This window comes from Hermetia illucens, chromosome 4 (assembly GCF_905115235.1).
Source record: "Hermetia illucens chromosome 4, iHerIll2.2.curated.20191125, whole genome shotgun sequence".
Lineage (NCBI taxonomy): Eukaryota > Metazoa > Arthropoda > Insecta > Diptera > Stratiomyidae > Hermetia > Hermetia illucens.
Genome location: NC_051852.1, coordinates 96,215,406 through 96,238,227, shown reverse-complemented (window position 1 = coordinate 96,238,227; position 22,822 = coordinate 96,215,406). Strand labels below are relative to the sequence as shown.

General features: G+C 37.3%; 1 protein-coding gene across 11 annotated transcripts in view; it reads right to left on the bottom strand.

The window, feature by feature from the left end:
• The window catches only part of LOC119655677 (protein 4.1 homolog), a 127,348-nt gene that overhangs the window by 24,980 nt on the left and 79,546 nt on the right, over nucleotides 1-22,822 (bottom strand). For 9 of the 11 annotated variants that reach the window (XM_038061668.1, XM_038061667.1, XM_038061672.1 and 6 more), the window contains exons 2-8: nucleotides 12,789-12,936; nucleotides 12,412-12,654; nucleotides 5,851-6,053; nucleotides 5,588-5,740; nucleotides 5,090-5,448; nucleotides 4,892-5,025; nucleotides 4,372-4,476 (exon numbers count right to left, since the gene is read on the bottom strand). In XM_038061668.1, coding sequence (XP_037917596.1) covers nucleotides 4,372-4,476; nucleotides 4,892-5,025; nucleotides 5,090-5,448; nucleotides 5,588-5,740; nucleotides 5,851-6,053; nucleotides 12,412-12,654; nucleotides 12,789-12,929 — 1,338 coding nt within the window. In that variant the 5' untranslated portion in view covers nucleotides 12,930-12,936. The remainder of the gene's footprint in view (nucleotides 1-4,371; nucleotides 4,477-4,891; nucleotides 5,026-5,089; nucleotides 5,449-5,587; nucleotides 5,741-5,850; nucleotides 6,054-12,411; nucleotides 12,655-12,788; nucleotides 12,937-22,822) is intronic. The other 2 variants (XM_038061671.1, XM_038061676.1) reach the window with 1 other exon arrangement.

Here is a 22,822-nt window from a genome sequence, read left to right as displayed (position 1 = left end):
CTCCAGACATGTCGGTTTTGCGCCGAGGTCCACCAATTCGATATACCCAAAAACTGTCTGGCGTGCTGGCCTACACCATCACTCCATCTTATGCAGGGTCTGCCTCGTCTTCTTTTTCTACCTTAGATATTGCCCTTATAGACTTTCCGGGCTGGAGCATCCTTATCCATACGGATTAAGTGACCCGCCCACCGTAACCTACTGAGCCGGATTTTATCCACAACCGGACGGTCATGGTATCGCTCATAGATTTCGCCATTATGTAGGCTACGCAATCGTCCATCCTTATGTGTTATTAGATGTATGAAATTGGAGGACGCGTCACTAGGGGACTTTTGGAAGCAGGAGGAGCCTGAAAGGGGCTGTAGCGCTAGGAATGAGTGATAAGAGCACCGCCTCCAATCCAAAATTTTATCCAGTCATTCTTCACGAATAACGAATGAACTCATCGGCATCGACAAAGTAAAAAGTCAAAACAATGAAGAATGACACAATGCAAAAAATGCAATGTTTGCAATTGAGATACCAGTATCTCATGCCGTGTCGACATGTGATAGGCATGAATGGCAAGAGTCTATATTCACTGAGATAAAATAACTCTTTATTAACAACACATGGGGAATCGTCGATGATCCCAAAACTGGAAAAGTCATCGGATGTCGGATCATACTAAGGAATAAATCGGACACTGATAGCAGCTAAGAACAAAAAAAGTATCGGCTTTCACGACAAATTCGCACCAGATTTGTAACTTAGCTTCGCTTCGATTATATATAGCATTAGCTACGGAACTCAACATGAGAATATCACAACGAACGTACGTAATATCGCAATACCTAAATATTCTTTACGGTCTGTACGTCTACTGTAGGCGATCGCAAAACTCGACGAAACTTTTCGAGATCCCGCGAATGTACAAACACCCAAACTGATCTCACAAATTTTCTTAACTAAGACGAGAACACCAAAGAACCAGTTTTTCCTAAACTGATTGGTGCTCGCCCAAACATTTCGCATGCACTAAACAATTTCAACCAATACCAGCATTGCCATTCATTGGATAGCCGGAAATTATTACGGACATTTGTACATAGCTTCTGAAATAGTCGAAACATCGTATTCGAAGTATGAGTTCAAGGTTAGGACAAATTCTGAACGGTTACTTCGTCTACGTTAGACAACTGAATGAAAAGAGTCCATTTGACGAATTGATATGCTCTGGTATCAATTTTCTAGAGCAAAGACAATGTTAGATTCCACTTTACATCATCATTATTGTGACGAAATACCTAGCCTGCTTCTTCTAGATTTAATCTTTCACATTACGTGTATATACGTACGTATTCACTTCTACATGTTCCCGAAAGATTTCCCGATTCTTTCTAGCTGAAAGATTCATGAATGTGGAACACTCTACCATACTTTATTTTCCCAGCGATTTATTGAATGAGGCCTCCTAACTGACCAACACAGTCCCAATTTGTTTCCTTTCATCATCCTTACCAAAGCTAGATATATTCACACTATCTATCTATATTCCTCTTCTTAAAGTAGGTTCCTATTGGAAAAATATAGATGTTCTTCTAGAGACATTCGTAAGAAACCAAACGTATAACAACTGGCATGCATATCTTGCTACAACTGTCAACATTTTGCAGTCACTCAAAATATCAAAACCTGCAGTAGAAAGTGTCCTGAATGTGAGATAAAAAACAAACAAAAAAACATAAGAGCAAATTTTATCTCCTATATTCGGCTAATTTTATCATTTTTGGCAAATCTGAGCCAGTTTTCCAATCTCAATCTCAATGCTCAATATGAAATTTATAATCCGTTCTGTCCAACACATGAAAAAAGCCCTAAATTTTCTCACAAATCCAGCGCTGTAACCTTTCGAATTCAATATATTTTTGCATTGTAATCTACAAAAATCTTATTGAAAAGTGAAGGTGCTTGCAAAGGGGAAGAGCATATAAGAAAGGTAACCAGATAAATAAACCAATGGGCAAAAGCACATCTGCACACACACCTCCATTATAAGTTCGATAGAACACCGGCCAACTGGCAAATTTTTAAGAATGCAAATAGCCCTTAATAAGCACCTTTACGATAAACTGGACAGAATTCGACACCAGTGCCCAATGGATATCGAACACTTCTGTTGTGATAATCATAATATTATGACAAAAATCGATTCATGATTACTTTAATATTTGGGCTGAAGCAAAAGTTTCAATTATCTATTTGAACCCCGTAGATGTTGGAATAGGAATAAGTTAAGCTGCGATTGTACGAAGTCATCCACCACTTTTAATTCTATCTGCCAGAAGGCGAAAAGATAATCATAAAAATTAATTCGAAGAAAACAACAGGATCTGTCACCATTGAAGCTAAGCTCTGGAAAACGAAGAGCTGGATTTCCACTTCTGGTTCAGTAAGTCCTTTAATCGGAACTGAATTCCCTCTGTTTTAAATAGATGGCTCTAGCAGTAAATGCTAATCAATTTTAACTTATCCAAACATTATAAACCAAGCTTAGACCTATGATAAACAACCCGTTTTGACACATTAGTAATTTTGGTTTGGCTTGTGAAAATGTCTGATTCTATGCCAAATAATCATCATTTGCGGGAAGTGTTGATTTTCTTATTTCATTCGAAGAACACACCGGCTAAAGCACATCGAGAGCTCCGAAAAGTTTATAGAGATGTTGCTGTAAGTAAAACAAAGTGCCGTAATTGGTTCCGTCGCTTCAAAGACAGTGATTTCGATGTTGTCAACTGTCGGCGGGAAGGAAGGCCTAAAATCTTCGAAGACTCTGAATTGGAGGCATTCCTCGATGTTTCAACATTTAGAACTTCTAAGTAATCGCATACATTAGCAAAGATTCAAAAGCAAGAAATTTGGATTACCTATGATTTGAAGCCAAGGGATATTGAGCGTCGTTTTTTTTTACTTGTGAACAACTGCTCCCGCAGGAAAAAAAGTAGGGTTTTCTTCATCGCATGGTAACGCATGATAAAAAATGGGTCCATTACAGCAAACCAAAGAAAAGGATTTCGTGGGAACTGCCCGGGCATGATTCTAAGTCGTCGGCTTGGCCGAATATTCTTCGCTGCGAAGGTTACGACTTTTTAATGACTAACTCCAATGAAGCCTGTGATATCACTGTTAACGACAGCAATCTGCCGGGATATCAGATGGAGGTAGTAGCTGATTGTATACTGAAGAAGGGTACAGCTGGTGCCCGACATCCGCTTTTGCAATTAGAAAATTGTATTCCATCGTAAGGAAAAATAACTAAAGTGTATTTATTCTTTACAGAGTAAAGCGTGGTTAAAATTGACAACTTGGAACTGATGGATGTTATCAGCTATCGATGACCCCTGTACAATTTCTTTCCACATCAGTGCAACTTGGGCGAAATAGCCTTTCAAAACTGATAACCTTTCTGATCGACACAATAACTGTTTCAAAGCCAAAATATACCGTAGTGCAATTCGCCCGTTGCCCCTATGTTCCTAAGTCCTGGTCGGATATCAAAGACGATCAAGACCTCCCGCAGTAATGGAGGCGAAGATATTACGTCAGACGCTAGAAGGTGGTTTTAGGGCCCTTCCAATTCATCTGTACTAAACTTATGAACGAAGAAACTGGCGACTGCGATCTAGACGAGCAGATGCCATGATCGAATAGGGCAAAAGCTAAAGGAGAAATAATCAGGAAGGAAATATTTAAATTCAACTTGTGTTCCACAGAAAAGTAGAATAGTGAATCAACCACACCTGAACTTTATTAACAAAATCAGCTAAACCTCTTCGTTTTTCACGTTGAGTACAGTGAGTTAACTTTACTCAGAGAAGTTCTTTCACCCTCACTCCATTGAATTACCTGCATTTTTACAATGAGAACCAGGAAGTATAATCAGATCTCTGTTCCTCTTTTATTTCCCGCTTTGGTAGCTTTCCGATTCTGTGACACTTTCTAAAACAAATCGCTCTACTAGCTAACATGTGTTTTTGTTGCAGTTGGAAGAGAGGTGATCTATGAATTCAAACCATTTTTGCAAAATCCTACTTGCACCAGCTCTATTGTGACCCAAACTTGCTGTTATCATATGTACACATATAGATAAAGGACATCTTGATCAAGCAAATATATTTATACTTGAAAATCAGCATAAAATCATTGGAAACTTGGCAACTAAAAAACACGACGAACTGTTTCAAGAAATAAAAAGAAACATAAGGAGGAAATTAATAATGCACACAAAAAAAACTCAGGTATTGTCCTCGCAAAACAAGACGAATTGATAATTCTGTCCATAAGTATGATTATTGATATGAATTAAGAACGAATAAATTGATTTACTTTGATAACCTGTTCGGTAATATTAGCGCCACCTGTTTCATACTCTCCTTCTAACGAACTCTGTGATGACGCTGAAGCTGTACCAGTACTTGATTCTCGCTTCAGCTAATATCAGAACAAATGAATAACGTAACGGAAAAATGGCATGAGTTAGTGTTTCTAGTTTAAGTTAGTGTACCGTATAAACAAACCAAAATGTGATGCAAATAAACAATTTTTCTTTGTTAATAAAACTCCAATTAGTGGCAGTCTTCGATACTGACATGTTATAACTTAATGGGGCACGAAGAAATTAAATGATATTTTGTGATAAGTTTACATTGAAGGAAAGTGTGTTTAGATTTTCCCAACAGCCACATCTAAAGTGAAGAAGAGACAGAATTGTAACACAAAAGTGCACAACCTAATTACTTAACTTGGCATGAAAATAAGAGAACATCAAATTCAACAAATAAATCTTATTTCTTCGCACCCCTTTACGGTCCATAAACTTTTAATAATCAAATAACTATAAACGCACCTTCTCTTTCTTGTCCTTCTTGAGTGGGCTACGAGATTGACGCGGCGAATCCAAATCCGGAATATGATCTGGAGGGTGGGACATAGTGTGCCTTTTGTTGGCGTCCTTTTCACGATCCTTTTCCAATGCTAAGGCTAATTGAATTACATTAGTAGCAATTAATTACATTATAGAAAACAGAAACGGCAAAGGTCATACCATCCATGCTTCGACTTTGTAAGCGTTTACCAGTTAAGCTGCGTTCAAATGCAGGCGCCGGACGGTCGACGGGTGTCTTTCTTGATTCATACATTGTCCTTCCCGAATAACGGAATTTAGAACCAAACCGTGGAAATAGGCTGGTCTTCTGTGGTGGTTCCGGTGTCATAAGACGGAAGAATGTGTGATGTTCAACACACGCCTTCCATAATTTCTTGGCGGCTCGATGATTGACCAATTTGAAACCAATTGTTGATTCATACTGTTCAAATTCACCAGGACGGATTTTAATGTAGAAATTATGACGTTTATAGGAAATTTTTAGAATTTTCGGCCATGCAAAACGGTTTATGCGCAATCTGAAATAATTTACGAGTGTATTAGAGAATTTGTTCGTTATATTTTCTAATGATATTCTGTATGCATTCACTAGAAACACAAAAATCGATCAGATATTCGCATATTCTTATACAATAGATATACACATCGAATACGTACTTGTCACGATATACTAATAGTCCTGAAGCGCAAACACCCAGCATAATATCAACACCCTCCGAGTCTTTGGCTGGATGTAAATCGACCCCATACATTGCAAGTTTTTTTGCATTTTCCAAGTAATGCAATTCTGCCTCGGCTGGCGACTGACCTCTGTAAAAGGGGAAATGAATAATAATTTGCATGTCTGCCACTCTCACTTTTGTAGACACATATCAATTATTGTATCCGCTATGTGAAATATATATTCATGTATTACATACCTGTGTGTTTTATGTAAGTCGATGACTTTATCTTCCAATTCGGGTGTTTGATTTGGAGCGAATTTGAAATCTTTTAAATAGTTCCGGTCTTTCATTTCCTGCGGATCGTAATCGCCAAGTTCAGACTGAACTAGGTAGGATCCGAGGAGGGCGTGAGTCACGAATGAGCATGGTAAACGACCTTCTAAGATATCATTGCGAACCTGAAATGGATGAGAACGTTAACGGCTGTTGCTAGACTAGATGATAACTATCAATCGAGAGGTCTTAGATGTAAAATTGCACAAGTCAGTTTCCTTTCCGCACAAAAGGATTCAGTGAGAAGCATTGTGCTTATTTTATTGACGTAGCTAAATCACATGAGGGTCAAATCAGAATTTCATTTTCAAAATTTGATTTGTATGTCCTTTAGACGCACGTGAGATTTTGCATTATTTTCCAATTAGATAAAAGCAAACATAAAACGCACAACATAAAATAATACATTCTCCAATTTATCATCCCCCAATATATTCGATATGTAGTCGATTTCATTACCACGCTTCCCTGATTACATCACTTGGGATAGTCAGGAAAAAATAAAACAAATTGTCTGCTTTAAGCATTATATGCCCTTGAATGGAACAGTTAACGTGTACAAAAGCATTCCGTGGATATTTCAATGGTTCGATAAGATTAGATATCCGAAAATCAATAAACAACAACATTAATCAACTTGCAATTTTACAAGGTAAGATAATTACTGAATTGTTTGCTTCTTTTAACAGTTATGCTCCGTGTTACGCGTTAATTATGGAGAAAATAAGACATGAACAGAAACAAGCTGCAGGTTACCAAACCACATAAGATGGGATCGGAGTTTTTAGGTGATTTACATTGACTTTCTGTTGGAATATTTGCATGAAATAACGTTCGTCCTATTGGATAGAATTTATGAATTCATGTGAGGTTTCCAGTGCAATCGATGCGATCTATTTATTGTTCATGAAGGAATATATAAGAAGTAATATTGTATATTGCATGTCAACAAGCATTGAATAATTTGAAATTCTCATTGCTTTGGGACTAGTTTGAATTTGACGATCTCAAATGCTTTTGTAGCCTTGAGATATATTTGGAGGAACACTTTCACCGCCTCAAATATGGTAAAAGTTACAACTTGAAATATGATATCAAATAAGTAATGTTGACTCACATAGATGAATATATGAGTAAGAAAGCGACTAACGTTAAAAATTCACAACTCCCTTTGTTGCTATAAAAATCGACTCCAGAAAAGGATCAGAGAAATGAAGTTGCAATGCTGATGGACACTATTATAACTAACTCTCCTGCAGACGGAACTCTGCTAAAGACCGTCGCAAGTTGTTTCGTGAAAGGAGGAGGGACAAGTCACTGTAGACTGCACGGCTTTTTAACAATCAGGCGCCTCAGGCAATAGATGGCGCCTAATTCATTGCATCTTTATCCTACTAACGTGGGGACTGAGCAGAGGACTAACAATTCACTCAAAGTATTCCCTGCTTATCATAAAAGATGATTAGAAGGGATAGAAATTTGTGGACTAGCAACCTGTAAATTTCGAAATTACCTTGCTGCAGAAACGTTATCCCTGGACAGGCTTACCAGTAGCGACTTTTCCCTATCGAACTACGACACGTTCTGCTTTTTGGAATGTGCGTAGGACAACGATATCGTCGAGAAGCGAAAGTTCCAGTGTTAAAAGGTGTACATTGTGGGATTAAGTCAGGTTAGATAGGAGAACTCTGGAGAGTGCTTCTCTCCTTTGTCGGGCACTGTGTTATTCCGTCTATATTGGTGGACTTCGGTGCAAAACCGGGATATCCGGAACTGCTTATTTAGGCAGGCTACGACTGGATACCGGCTGGTGCGCCGTTAATGATGATAGGTGATCTAAATGAAAAAGTGGATTCTGACAATGGCTTGCTCAGACATGTGACCGGAAAATATGATCTTGGCGACCGTAACGATAATTATGAGAAATCAGTGGGTTTCTGCAATTCTAACCATCTTCCCATAAGGTCAGATGGGTTTCAACCGGGAATGCGAGCAATCAGATTGTCCTCATTACGATCAACAGTGCATTTACAAGCTGTTTTCTGAATGTGCGTAACATGAGAGGCACTGCAACCTGCCTCGAGAGGGATCAAAGAATGTCGTGGAATTGTTGAAGATGGTGTTTGCAAAGGATATGTTAATACGATTTTGAAAGATATATTGGGCCTGAAACGTGTGAAGTTTTAGCTACCCTATTCGCTACATTTAGCACCATCTGAAGAGATACAACCTAAATCGCTACACGGTCTGAAAGACATCTCGGAAGCCAACTTAATTATTTATGTCAAGAAGTAGAAAATACGGTAGCGCAAGTGTATTGTGTCCGGAAGGGATTACTTTGAAAGCTACGAATTATATATGCAAGAGCAATGTATTTACATTTTGAAATAAGCAAACAAGTTGCAAACCGGAAGCTTGGCGCTTCAGTTATGAAAGGCTTTGTTGATTTTTTATGTAAGAATATTTGAGTGCACGATGGTTCCATTTATACATAGCTCGTAGAGTAGTAATTTGGCGGAAAGAGCAAATTTTGCCTACTATAACTTTGTAAATAATGATACGATTTCCACCAAACTTTCCAGTATAATGACTTAAAACAAAACCTATATTAATGTACGAATTACGAATTACAGATCTAAGGTGAACTTAAGTTCGGGAAATTTTCAATATATAATTATATGCTATTGCTAACTTTATTTGAGCAGATATCTTAACGTAGGATATTTTGAAGTCTAGATATCATGTGCATGGACCACCGGAATTTTTTTCGGATTTTTTGTTTGGGTAGTTTTTGAGAACGATTCTTTGAAGTAATTGGCCCATTCCGGAACCTTCCTTTTCAATCAATAGCAAAACCAACGTGTATAAATAAATGCAACTGTTTCCGAGAAGAGTGCGTGCAAACAGGTAGTCAACCGATTTTAATAGGTTTTTTTTCCATAGCAGCAGTCTCAACGTCATGTTGATATTGAGAGAACTGCATTTCAAGATTTTGAACAAAACATCAGAAGCGGATCAAAGATCAGAGCGTTGAGCAACATTCAGTTCGGCGCCACCGTTCGGACTTGCATGTTAACATGGAGCAAAGAGTGAATGGCTCCAAGAGAAACACCGAAATCGAGAGTCAAACAGGACCTCCACCCAAAGAAGACTATGATTTCTGTTTGGTGGGACTGGAAGGTTATAGTGCATTGCGAGATACTTGAAAAAAACAGTACGGACAAAAAGCTCAACATTGCCTAGCTGCACCGCGTAAATGAAGTAAGTCAGCTGAAGAGGCTCAACCGAGAAGGTGAAATCATGCTGCTTTACGACAACGGTAGGTCCGATGTTGTACAAGCAATCAAAGCCGCACTCTAATAGCTCAAATGGAAGGTTCTCTAGCATCCGGAATTGAACAGAATTTTGATTCAAATCGAATCCTATTTGTTTTCAAAACAAAACAAAGGATTTCGGCAAAGGTTTTGTTGCCGAATATTATTAGCACAGTATAGCGATTTCGCTCGACAGAATCAATAGTTACACTTTTGTTTCTTTTCTATTTCTATATAGGGCGAACAGAGTGTTGCACGGCTGAGGAGCCAAAAACGTTGCATAAGCTACGGAGAAAATGAAAAATCATTGCGAAATTGTTAACTCCTTAAATTTTGTACACTTTCTCTAAAATCTGCTCTACATAAGGAAGCATATAGTCGGCCAAGAAAAATCAATCCAACTCTCAATCCACGCACTATGAATGATTATAACAATTATAACATAATTATAAACACGCTGCTTTCAAATCATCAAAAGCGATTGTCTAAAAAATTAGCGCACAGATAGCGGAATGGCAGCATTCCTAGGCGCATAGCCAAAAAGGGTCCATTGATGCAAACAAATTTTTAAGTGTGACCGATGAAAAGAAATGTTTTACAAGGTTTGTAAATCAGGGTCAGATTTCCTGTTTTTACGTAAAAAGTTACTCAATCTGCTCATATTAAGATTACTGTTTGAAATAACGGGACATTGAAATTTCAGCTGACGATGCTAAATTACGTGTAAAGCAACCCGCTTTTGACACCTTTCTCAAGTAAATCATTTGTTGTACGTGAATTTGTCAAAAAGGTTTTTTCCATTAATTTTTCTCTGAAGAAAATTTTAGCTCCAGTTCTCTCTCACACAGTTCTAACCTGTATCTTTCTAGCTAATCTTGCGGAGAAAATAACTTTTATTGTCTTATCAATAGAAGGGTCTAAATAGCAATTGTTTTATGTTATGTGTTTATGAAATATCCGCCGGCATGCTCGTTTTATCAAATCGTGTACTGATATCTGCCCATTGCATCTATGGAGATTTTCAGTCATGCCAAAGGCCTTGCATAATATCGCAGAGAAACTATAAATCCCTGCTTGTGGATGGCTATCTTCCTACATAGAAAGCCAAAGGTTAATCGTTAAATCGGGCGCCCGTCAGTCTGGTGTCACCCGTTTTATACCTCCAAGGGGAGCAAGATATGGATCGTTTAGAAGGAAGCTGTCGGCTTCTGACAATCGTCAAAACTAGGGCAGAAAGACTCTTTTCGAAACTTAATTTTGAAAAATAACCGCTCATCTGTACCTTCAACAGACATTTGCGATATCTAAATATTTGCAAGTTCAGTGAAGAACTTCAATTTTAGCAGTTGCTTCTGCTATTACTAAGGAACGTGGGAGCATCGTGCTGGCTTGTATAATTAATCCAGTTAGATTCCCCCTTTCCCACTCTCTCTGGATGGGCCTAAAGGCAGAAAGTTAAATGAATTGTTCATTTAAATTCAGCGGGACTATGCAATCGGGTTAGACATCTATTTCGTAGTTCTACAACACTCCTTTGATATTTTGCCAAGTCAAAATATTCATTAGTTTTGGGATGGGCTTATTTGTTTGCAGTTTGCATCAGAAATTTTTAAAACGTCTCATTTTGTTAAGCAAAGATTTTTAATTATGGTAAATTGCCTGTGGAGGATGAACATGAAGTGTTTCAAAAAGGGTTTGTCGACGGAAATGTTGGAAAAAAGATGTTCATGATTGGCATAAAAGCTTGAAATAAAACAGGGGACGTGTCACAGAGGGCATGCCGAACTGCCCTCAAAATCGAATCACGGCAAGCATATCAGAGAAATTGCACTTAGAAATTATCGACTAGTGGGGTATTTTCTCGTATTTTAAAGGAATCTGTTGCTGCAATTTCAAAAGATGTGTAAGATGATTATTGCACCCGCTGTGCTTTCCAACTATCATCTATTCATAAGATATTGACGAGAGATATGATTCGGGTCTGCACAAAACAAACTACCAGGTAAGCGAATACCGCCCAAAAAGTCAAAAAAAGATAACGCCAAATCGTCGAGATTATGCCAAAATTTTGCTTCGATTATTGTATTGTATTGTAAACTATGAATTTCTTTCACCCTATGCTAACTATTCTGGACATGAAAGTAGAAAATCCTTATGCATTAAATTAGTGTTTCCTGTGGCTTTGTTAGTATAAGTATCGTCGTTATTTTTTTTTGCATGTTTCAATGAAGTTGTGCTTCACACTTAATGCTGTGCAAGTCATAAACTCACAGCAGCAAGACAAACAGAAGACGAACACAAACATCCATGACAACTGGGATTCGAACCCAGAGCGGCGAGGTTGAGAAGCTGACGCTCTGCGCCCTAAATCATCGCGCTGTTAAATTAAATTAAATAAATCAATTTGGGAAAGCTTCATTCATTCGTTTTATAAGAAACACAGCCGAAACAAAAGATCTTTCTTTTTAATAATCAAGTCCCCATTCAATTCAATCCGTTTCGTCACCCCTTTTCGGACTAAACAATATTTTTTTAAAGAACACAGATGATTTTGTCTAGAAAGATGACGGGAATGATCAACACGTATAACCACTTTCGGTCACGCTACCCCCAGGACAGAGATGAGGCAGCGTTTAATAAACCTCTGCTCTGGATAAAGCCTGTAAGCACAATCATGAAAACGATCAGTCGTCGTCTAGGCGGTAGATTATGTAGGTCCTGTCCGGATTTAGCAGGAAGATGGAGGATGACTTTCTAGGTGGCAGCAAGCCACCTTCGATGGATTCTGCTCAACTACCGAAACTGTAAAATGTGATTATTTAGCAGATCGGCTTGAAGTTTTTAGGACGAATGAAAAATGAAAAAACAATGTTGAAATAATAAACTGTATGGGCCTATTGAAGGCAGGTAACTATTTGTGAAAATAAATTTAAAAATCAGTTCGTTAATGTTTTACAATAGCGCTAATTTGTCGTATTCGAAATGATATACAATTTCTCTCTCATACTGATAGAGTAAAGTACAGATTTTTTTATCCCCAACTCATCCAGCAATGTATACAATTGTATCTACCATATTCAAAATCAAGATTGATAATAATTCGAAAACCCTAGATTTTGCTATGTAAATTGCAGAGAAACATTTATTATCAAAATTAATATAAATTTACCTGTAAACACAAGTGATATCTGGTTATATCCTCTTGCAATTGTGCTGGTTCAGGTGGGTAGAATTTCACAGCAAACGACAGCACCCACGGATCCGTTTTAAAAAATTTTCCAACAGGCTTATCCAAATCCAACCAAACACGTGGATCTCCCGGCGTTTCATACCAAAGACCGAAATAGTCTTTCTCCAAAATATTCAATCCGGCACATATTGAATTAAGCAAATCCCTACCTTTCGCTTTTCTCTGTAAAATTTCAAACAAAATGAGAAATTGATGAGATGAAAATCAAATGAACGTGAAAATTAGCTTTAGCAATGACATAGAGTGTGTGAGAAGAATGGTAATTAAATTTCCTAGCACAATTGATATCTACTTACGTCAATTGTTACTTCTAATACTGAGCCATCTAAGAGTGTTACTCGTGCGAGCGCAGCCTTGTTGGATGTTGGTGTGATGGACTTCTTTTTTGTTGGAGTTTCCGTTCCAGCGGACGGTTGGGTTTTCGTTTCCGCTGGCATCTTCTAGCTGTAACAAGACAAAGATGAGAAGAAGTTAATAATCTAATGCCGAATATCTTGAAAAAGAAAACGTAAATAATGTCAACTTTAATTGAATTTCCTACTCTTTCTTCATTCACAAATATCAGGAACGTGGAGAAACTTCACATGATATGATGATTACGTTGTACTGCACAGGCTTTGTGCTTTATCGCCGCGAATTGTTAATTCACATCTATTAAAGCATCAATCTATGCCGTAGCCAATATTTAAGATACGATATGGACGGCATGGAATCTTGGAAAATTCAATTTCAAATGTTTCTAGATGGCGTTATAGTCCGTTTATATTAATTACTTTGAATTTATCATGGCATTTATGAGAATATGCGCTGGAATATTTCGTTACACTTGAAACATGGAGACTACGATGTTTCAAGTATAACGAAATTTTGTGAATATGCTTCGTTTCAAACTTATCAAGCTTATCCGCCAAACGGTAATTTCAAACAATTAGATATCAGTTTCGATACTAATTCATTGGGAGTTCTATATTTTAAATTTTGCCTATACGGTTTGGAAGCCTTTACTGTGCATATGCAGACGATCAAGTTTTGATTTTGGATCATTGCTTTCCTCGAATGTAGTACCAAGCCCTGCTATAAATATTGATGCAGGTGTAAGCGCGGGTTTTGCGCCGCACAAGTTAAATATTATGTTGACAGTTTTGATATCTTTTTTTTTGGTTTTTTAAAATGGCAATTTAAAAATATTAAATATTTCCATTTCTAATTTCATATATAGTTTCTTTCGTGATCTATTCCCTACTGCAACGGTTTTGCAGCAGCAAAATACCCGCTTGGCAGAACTCAGATGGCCTGGATGAGAACCTGGTGGCATGGTCTTCTATAGGCTAAAGCAAATCACTGAAATCCTGTACACATTTGCATGCGTCTGGCCCAAAAGCTCTCGTCACCCGTTCTTGTTATAGGAGGCCATTTGTTGTCAGCGGCTGCTGTACGGCTATGGTACGAGTAGATTCCATTCTTCACATTCGCCAGAGGAAGGTCAACTGCGTTCGCAGATAGACTATTAAGAACAGAACTCCATTGGTAAACTCCTCAACAGTATAGAGAAAGAAAAAAATACTTCTGGCCTGAGGGTGTAGACATATTTTCTTGGCTTGGCCCTATAGGTGTTAAAAATGGTTTGATTTCATCCATTTGTCCAAGGATTGACATATGAAAACACCATTCGTGAGGTTTTTCGGTTCAACTCGTTCGGCACCCAAACATCTAGTTTATGTATGGAACCAGTCTTATGTAAATAGTTTATGCTAAAATAGCTTACATACTCTAGTTCGATCATTTTGATGATTTAATCGACATTTTCGACGATCCTAGTAGGCGGATCGATGCATGATACATTTTTGACATCGAAATTACCGGAACGAGATTGACGAACATGAGACACACGGTACACAACTGACAAATAATAAAAGAATTACCTTCTTTATGACTTTCCCTCTCCATAAGTAACTATAAGTATAGCCCAATTGACATACACATCATGAGATATGACAAGTACATCACAAGATATGTACATAGGGACTAAGAAAAGTGCGTCAAATCGACTTTCGTTTTTAGTTAGCGATTTCATAAATTGTATGTAGTTTGTCACAGTTAGTGATATTTTATGTGAAATTTCAGAAAGATCAGTGAAAAGAGGGACCAGAAAACGCACAATTCCTTCAATACAGAAAATTCAATGCGTTAATCTCTACGGTTTCAAGTCAGCTGAAATCAACGACAATTTTTAATGAATACCAAAACGCACATGGGGTGAAAATACTCTGACTGGAAAATGTGTCAAAGTGGTTTGGAAGATTCCAGGCAGGATATTTCGCTTGGATAACGAATTGCATGAAGGAAAATAAACAAATCGCAGATTGACCCAAGAAACCGTTTCTAGTGAACTAGGCTTAAATGACACGGCTGTATAACGAATATTTGATAGTCATCGTCATGTGTTTCATGGATAAATAACGCACGCGTTAAAAAAAAAGAAATTGAAAGGAAGTGTTTTTAATTGAAATAATAAAAACTTGTTTGTTTCTTTTTCGTTGGTGTGGGTATTTATTCTTGCAAAAACCGATATTTCGGGAACCACTTGTTCCCTTCATCAGTGCAAACAAACAAAGAAACAACAAGTTTTTATTATTTCAATTAATTAATCGTTGGAAACACCGCATAATTTCACTCTGAAGTGTTTTTAGTTCTAATGAGCAGATTAAACATAAAGTCAAAGTCGAAATTCGGAAGCTTCAAAGAGACAATTTCAAAGAATGTTTCGAAAGGAGGATCTACAAACTGAACAAATGCATTGAAAGCAAGGGAAATTATGTAGAAAAAACACAAGCTGATAAAGAATAATAAAGGAAAAAAATACGGTTTGTTTAAATTTTTTAGATAAATTTATCGAACTTACTCCATTGAAATCTAACGATAAAATAATGTATGATATTTCTTTTCTCGTCCTTAGAATTCAGAGTTGGAAACTATTTCAAGCTACCTATATTTGATAGGAATCAAGTAACAATCTAGGAAAGACTCGGAACGAATTAATGAAGTGGAAGGGATCACGGAAACGATTGATCGGATTTTCTATGAATTTAAAAACTGTTAAAAATGGGAAGCCATCCCAAAATACGAGATTTTACATTGTTTCTATCAATTTGTTAAATTTGAAACAAGCCACTATGAAATTATATGCTATTCGAAAGATCGGTGTTATACATTTTCACTCTTCTTTAATAAGAGGAATTAGAGATGATATTTACTAGCGACCAGAGGCCGGAATTGATGGCAGCTTCTAGCATTCCCGACGTTTAGACAGATCGAAGGGCGACATAAACCCAACATCAATGGACGCCAAAGCGAGTCAAGAACAGGGGTGCATACCTACTTTGCAAAAAGAATTCAGTCCCATACTCGATAGCCTAAACACCCACATGTTATCTCAACAAAATTAAACAAGTCTGGAAACCGGAAGCTTGACGCTTCAGGTATGAATGGAGGATATCTGCGATCAATATGGGGTTGCACCGATCGTGGGAAAACTGCGAGAGGATCGTTTTCGATGGTATGGTCACGTTTTTCGCGCTAACGAGAATTCACTTGCCATTATTGGTTTGAACATCGAAGTCAATGGTAAGCGACCAAAAGGCCGTCCGAAACGGCTAAGTAGATTCTTCATAAATGCGACTCTAATATTTCCTGCGAATGTCAATTATTCTCGTTAATTATCACGTCAGCATCATAATTGCATGATTTTAGAAGCAGTAAATTCACGCGAAATTGCTGGAACTGCTATAACTTTGACGTTAATAGCCAGATTTCCATGGAATTCGGCATGTGAATACGAAATGTGGTCCTCTATGCTGGTGCGATAGTGGTAGTCCTAGGATGAATTTAAGGGGGGTTTTCAGTAAATTTTTAAAAGTTGGTAATATACTGTTAGTAAGTTTATTTGAGCAAATATCGGAATGGGACATATTTTGAGGCCAAGATTTCATCTAAGCGCACCACCCTAATTTTTTCGGATTGGATAGTTTCCGAAAATGAGTCTGTGGCGCAGCAGGATTCGCGGCATTCGAAATTTATTTCGAATGTGGCGAATGCGAGCAAATAGATGGCGCGCCGAACTCTTCACTATTTAGAATTCGCCATGAGTATGGTGGACTGGCGATGAGAAGGTGACATTGGTTGGGACAGGAAAAGACCGCATGCAGATGAGCCGCTCTCTCCTGTCTTGACCACCGACAAGTGCACACAGCACGTTTTCTTTGTTGAACAAAATTCATCGATTGTCCAAATTGAAGTATTCTTTTAATGTATAGTGACTTTATAAAATCAAGTTCAATTAAATTTAGTAACTACCTAAATTCGGTGTATCGATTTATTTAAACCAAATTGTTTAACAATTGATCTCAACTACATATAACTAAACAGACAACGTGAAACTTTGTTCTGCCTAGCATTAACCGTAAAGGTTAATGAAAGATATTTTGGAAACTACGACCAAAGTGGTGAAATTACCAGCGACGCTCGATACGGAAGTGGAATGTATCCGGCTATCGTGTGATTTTGGGTGGAACAACGATTCACAACTCAGACAATGTGTTAAACGAAGTGGCGCACGCAACAATCGGTGCAGCCGGAACGTATAAAGTCGCAGCAATTTTATTCGCCAGACTGGAATAGGAGTCAGTGCAACGCATCAAAACAAACTTTGACTGCGCGTTTCGTGCACACCAAGTCAAATAAAAGTTGAATAACTAAAAGTCCTGTCTTACTTTAAGTGCGTACATTTTCACTCCTTACTAACGCACTTTGCAATTCACGCCAAAACTAATGTCAGTACTATCGAGACCTTTCATTTGATACCCTACACGGCTATATCCAGTAAAAATTTTGGATGTCTGGAGAGCCCCTTTAACTTCCACCTAAAATTATGTCACCCGCTGTATGCGTGGGATTTCATAGTTCTCATATGTCCACCAAATTTCGTTCGGATCGGTTTAACCGTTTTAGAGAAAAGTGCATATGACAGACAGACAGACAGTCGCTTTTAATAAGGTTTTGTTTTACACAAAACCTAAACAACATTGTTCAAAATGTCCCCCAAAGAAGCTCAATTACTACACAAAAGGAACGATTGATTTAATAAAGAATGCTACAAAGATGCAAGAAAATTTGTAGTTTTCCTATGTCAGAAATTTTGAGCGAAGAACTGCTCTAGAAAGTAAAAAGAAGTAAGTACAAATCAATTGTATGCTTTTTGTTTATGAAAAACTCGCTCTACCGTCCTCACGACGAGAGTTAACTATTATAAAGAGTGCATTGTACATTTTAGTTAAAATACATAAATGCAGAAAATAGAAACAAGAAAACGTCTACTTTTTCTACTACTACTATTATTCTATAATTTGTGTACCTGTATTTATTCTTGAGTAACTGAATTTGTTCTAGAATTAACTGAAAAAGATCGGATCAAGATAAAATTAAATGTCCTTAATTGGTCCCCCATATAAGAACTAAACCTCGTCAAAAATACTTAACTTAGATGATGGAATAAGTTTCGATTTTTTCTTTCAGTTACTCTTAGCGTTCAACTAATTAAAAGTTCTCAGTAGTTGTTAATGTAATGTAATATTATGTCATGTATCTTTGTAATTGGTAATTGTGACACTGCATAATAAATTAACTTTAGTTGAGTAAGATTCTAGACTGATTGTGTAGTAGATCGGAACTAGCAAGAACACCTTAGTCATATATGTGGGCGTTTAATGTGATGCTAGCATTCTATGTTGGATGAAGGTGCAATTAAATTACACAAAAACACAACTTCGATAATTATAACTATATTGATGATAGTAAAATTTCTAGTAACCTTTCAAGTATCGTATCCTCTATTATGTATTTACTTCTACTTTTAGGACGACCTTGAGGAGTCCTTAATAGCTGTTCGATTTTCAAAATATAATAATATACTATTATTTGATCGAACATATATTGGGATGGGGTGTATAAGCTTGATATAGGGAAAAAAATCTTGAATTGTTTTATCAGTGTGTACTACCTTGCACTGAAGAAGAGAACCAATTATCCTCGAAATGCTACTTGTAATATAAACAAAATGAAAAATAGTTGCCTAGCAACGGAAAAGATGTTCAATATTATATTTATTTTCATTAGAAGCAAAGAATATAAACATACAGTCTGAATTTTTTCGCCTCTCACTACTCTCTTTCATAAACGACTTACAGCTAATTGAATCATTTTATTTATTACCCCAATTGGATATTTTTGGGTAATAAATTTGTAATATCCTCTTTGCATGTAGATTCAACTTTAATTTAAACGGCAACGTACAGTCTGTTACATAAGAGCGTGGTCACTGTTACACGTAGATAAAAAATCAGAGCGTCCTGTTTCTTTTTCTATGACATAGAGGACACCTCAGTCCTTCATGCTTTTTGTAAAAAGTCAGCTCTCTGTCAAATTTAGTTTTCAATTGAGTGGTTTTTCGAAATGAGTGCTGTTTACGCCTCTCGCTTTGAGGCAATTTTTCTGTTTGCATGAAAAAGGACCCAAATTAACGCAAACTGTTGCTGCGAAATATATGGGAAAGTCGAAGCAGTTCGTTAGCAAGTGGATAAATCACTATAAAAAGGTCGGTAACGTTGATGATTTTCCTGATCGCGGAAGTGCAAGCAAAGTCTCAAAAAAAGACGAAAAAAAGATTCTCGCATTGTTCTCGAAAGATCCAACTTTGACTTTACATGGAGCTGCTGTGAAATTGAAAGCAAAAGGTGTTGACATATCTTACGGAACGATTCGCAGGCACTACTTTGGAAAAACTAATGTTGAGTGCAAAACACGTTGAAAAACGAGTGGAATGGGCGAAGGAAAACTTGGACCGCGATTGGAGCAACTAATTTTTTCTGATGATTCCTCATTCTGGGCATTTCCGAGCATCAAACACGCCTGGACAACCTCCACCAGTAGGATGCTTCAACGGACTGTTAAACACTCCGTCAAGGTCCATGTTTGGGGGTGCTTCTCAAACAAAGGTTTCGGTACTTTGTTCTTATTTACCGAGAATTTAAATGCCGAAAAAATGAATAAAATATATCAAAAGCCTTTGTTACCATCTGCTAAGCAATGGTATATCAAGAAAAATGAAAGCTGGATCCTTCAAGAGGACAACGATCCGAAACATCGGAGTCGAGCGTGTAGCGAGTGGAAGGCGCAAAACGGAGTTGTCACTTTAGATTGGCCATCTCAGTCACCGGATGTAAATCCCATAGAAAATGTGTGGGCTCTGATGAAAATGTAGCTTCGCAGACGCAAGCCACGTAATTTAGATCAACTTTCTCGACCAATTCGGAAAATTTGGAGGTCTTCTCCGTAGAATATGCAGAAAAACTAGTAGAAAGTATGCCCCGACGGTGCCAGGCCATAATTGACAATGCAGGAGATTGGACTTGCTACTGAGGTATTTGCATTGAGTATTGACGACCAAATTATCAATAAATTTGCGAATTTTCGAAAAATCAATTGCTGTTATTATTTAACAGTGACCACGCTCTTATGTAACAGACTGTAGAACGACGTCATTCGATGCTTACACCAGTATTTCTAATCATTACTGAATCAACTGCAAGTGATAGACAAACGGACATTTAGGCAAATACTAAATCGACTTTAGTTCTATCCAAAACTTCTCTTATATTTGGCTAACTAACTATTTTTAATAACTTTAATGTTGCCTGCTTTAAATATTGTCCACATTTTCCGTCAATTCGAAATTAATGAACAAAGGGACAAATTAAAAGCAATAGGTTATAAATTATCAGACTATGTCATCCTAAATATGGAGTTACGTTTTATTTGTCTACTTCCCAACGACGCGCTGAATTGACTTCTCCGTCCACTAAAGTCCCTTCAGTAACTTTCTTAACACACTTGTCAATTCGCCAAATTCTTCTATCTAAATTCAACACGTCAAGAATTAACTTTGATGTGCTGTGACACACGGCAAGGTTCTTAACTTAATTAAAGAAATTATGGAATACGAATAATCTAATTAAGATGATGACTTCATTATTAAAGTCGCAGACAGTATGAGAGACATGGCGATTAGATACACGATATCTTATACTTAAGACGACTACGAAAATCTGGACGTTAGTCATCATTTCTGCAAGCATCTGTTGTAGTGACTGAAAAAATACATCAACAAATATGTAGTGCAGATAATGGCTGCAGTTATACGTTCACAAAATATTAAATCGAAATACGTAACTTTTGTACTTGCAACATTCCACTTAATGAGTAGAAAGCGGAGGCTTTAAAATAAATTATTATTCCCCTGAGACATGTAGTTAAATAGCGATTAATTGCAAACCATCAGTTACAATAGAGATATCGTCACAGTAATTATTCAGAAGCTATCGAAAGTGAGAAGCAAAATGAGTTAGGAGCTATTTTTAATGAGTTGGTCGATTAGGATGGGCGTAGCAGAAATCCATTTGAGAAAATTTCAGGCTTGTCATCCGCCATGGCCGATTTCAAGGGATTGAATGACGAGTATGAATTATTTATTCGTTTGTAATTTGAGTACCTGAATGTGTAAAAAGTGTAAGTCGAAATTCAGCTGCCAAAGAAATTTTACTTTAGGTATCTGGAAAAAATGATTCCAAAAAACTTAAATTTGTCAAAATAAATTAATTCAATTTGCTTTTTCTATCTTTCATCCTTCTATTATTCTCAACTGAACATAGTGTAATCAATAATTTCTGATAAATTTTTATAAAAGATAGTTGGCAAAAAGTGCCAATTCGCTTCGAAGCAACAAGAAATTGTCTAAGCCATAGCAATATTGGCATACATGATAGTGTGCTAGGAGAACGCCATTGCCCCTTGGCAATGGTTCAACGAAGTATGCATCGAGTATCGAAAAATTCGTGTTTATACTTAAACTACTGCGATCCCAGGATATACTCATTCAATTCATTTTACGCGATTTGAGGTTGCAGAAGATAAAGGATTTTTCAATCTGCTGTAAGTCTTTTTTACAAATAATAGGATTTGCACTGAACTTTCCAGTTTTGTTATGTTGCTCTATGCTTTCAAGGGAAGATATTACGCTATGTTTGGGGATGGGTTTGTAAACGAACGCTACATTCGTAGTTGATACATGAAATTCGTATAAGGAAATGACCGATCAACAAACAACAAACAAGTACGAATACAAGGTCTATCCCGAAATTTCTTAGACAAACTAGAAAAATAGCTTTTTTGTTTCGAAATGAATAATCCTGAGCCCGCCATCTACTTAAGGCAGCGGTTACAATTCACAGTGTGTGGAGGCCACCCTAGCAGTCTCCCTGAAAATTTAAAAAAAAAACAAAAGCAAAAGAATAGTACATGATGGATGCCCTATATTCCACAAAGGAGTGAACAGGAGATACACATAAACATTATCGTCGCCCGTCCATTGGAATGAAATAAATTTCCTTCCGGGATGTCTAGTCTACCTCAGAGTCTACTGTGAATATAGTGATAGAGTTGTCAAATATTTTCGCATATTGAGGTCACACTCAACACTTTCTTAGAAAGAAGCATTATATAGTTGATATATGTATAGTGCATCTTCTACCTTATTCGATACTACTGCAAACGCCATGTACTCCAGCTTCCATAAGTTTTACCCTACCTTCTTAATTAGAAATTGAAGTCAGTAAAAATACCTGACGATACGTGATAAGGATCCATATTTCGACTCCAGAGTGATAGACCTACCATAAGACGATGTTACAACATACTTCGTCAGTATTACGAAGCTTTGTCATGGTGAGGCACACTTCATTTAACGTCGTAATCCTTTGGGGAATGTTTCCCGGAGGCAGTAATATTTTATTAAAAGAACCAAGTGTGCTTTTTGTTTTTTCTTCGGTCAAAATTTTGATTTATCCAGTTGAAGATTGTGTGTGTGTGGTGGGGGAGAAGCTATAGCTCTGGCTGTGATGGCCCATTGTACTCGCCATTCCCATCTAATGGAATATTCCGGATTCATTAACGTATCGTAGGATTCCCGTTAGTGGATGTCATGCTACCCGTCGCAACTGGAGAACATCGGCACCCAACATCTGATGTCTAATGCGTCCATAGGCGAGGCACTCACATACAAAATGCTTCCGCTTCCTCATTACAGGAGGGACATATATCATCTTGAATAATTCCTATTCTGAACATATGCCCACCTAGTGAATTATGGCCTGTCAGAATGCCCACAATACTCCTGCTTTTCAACAGGATAAACTTTGCGGGATGCACGTTTGGTTCTGGC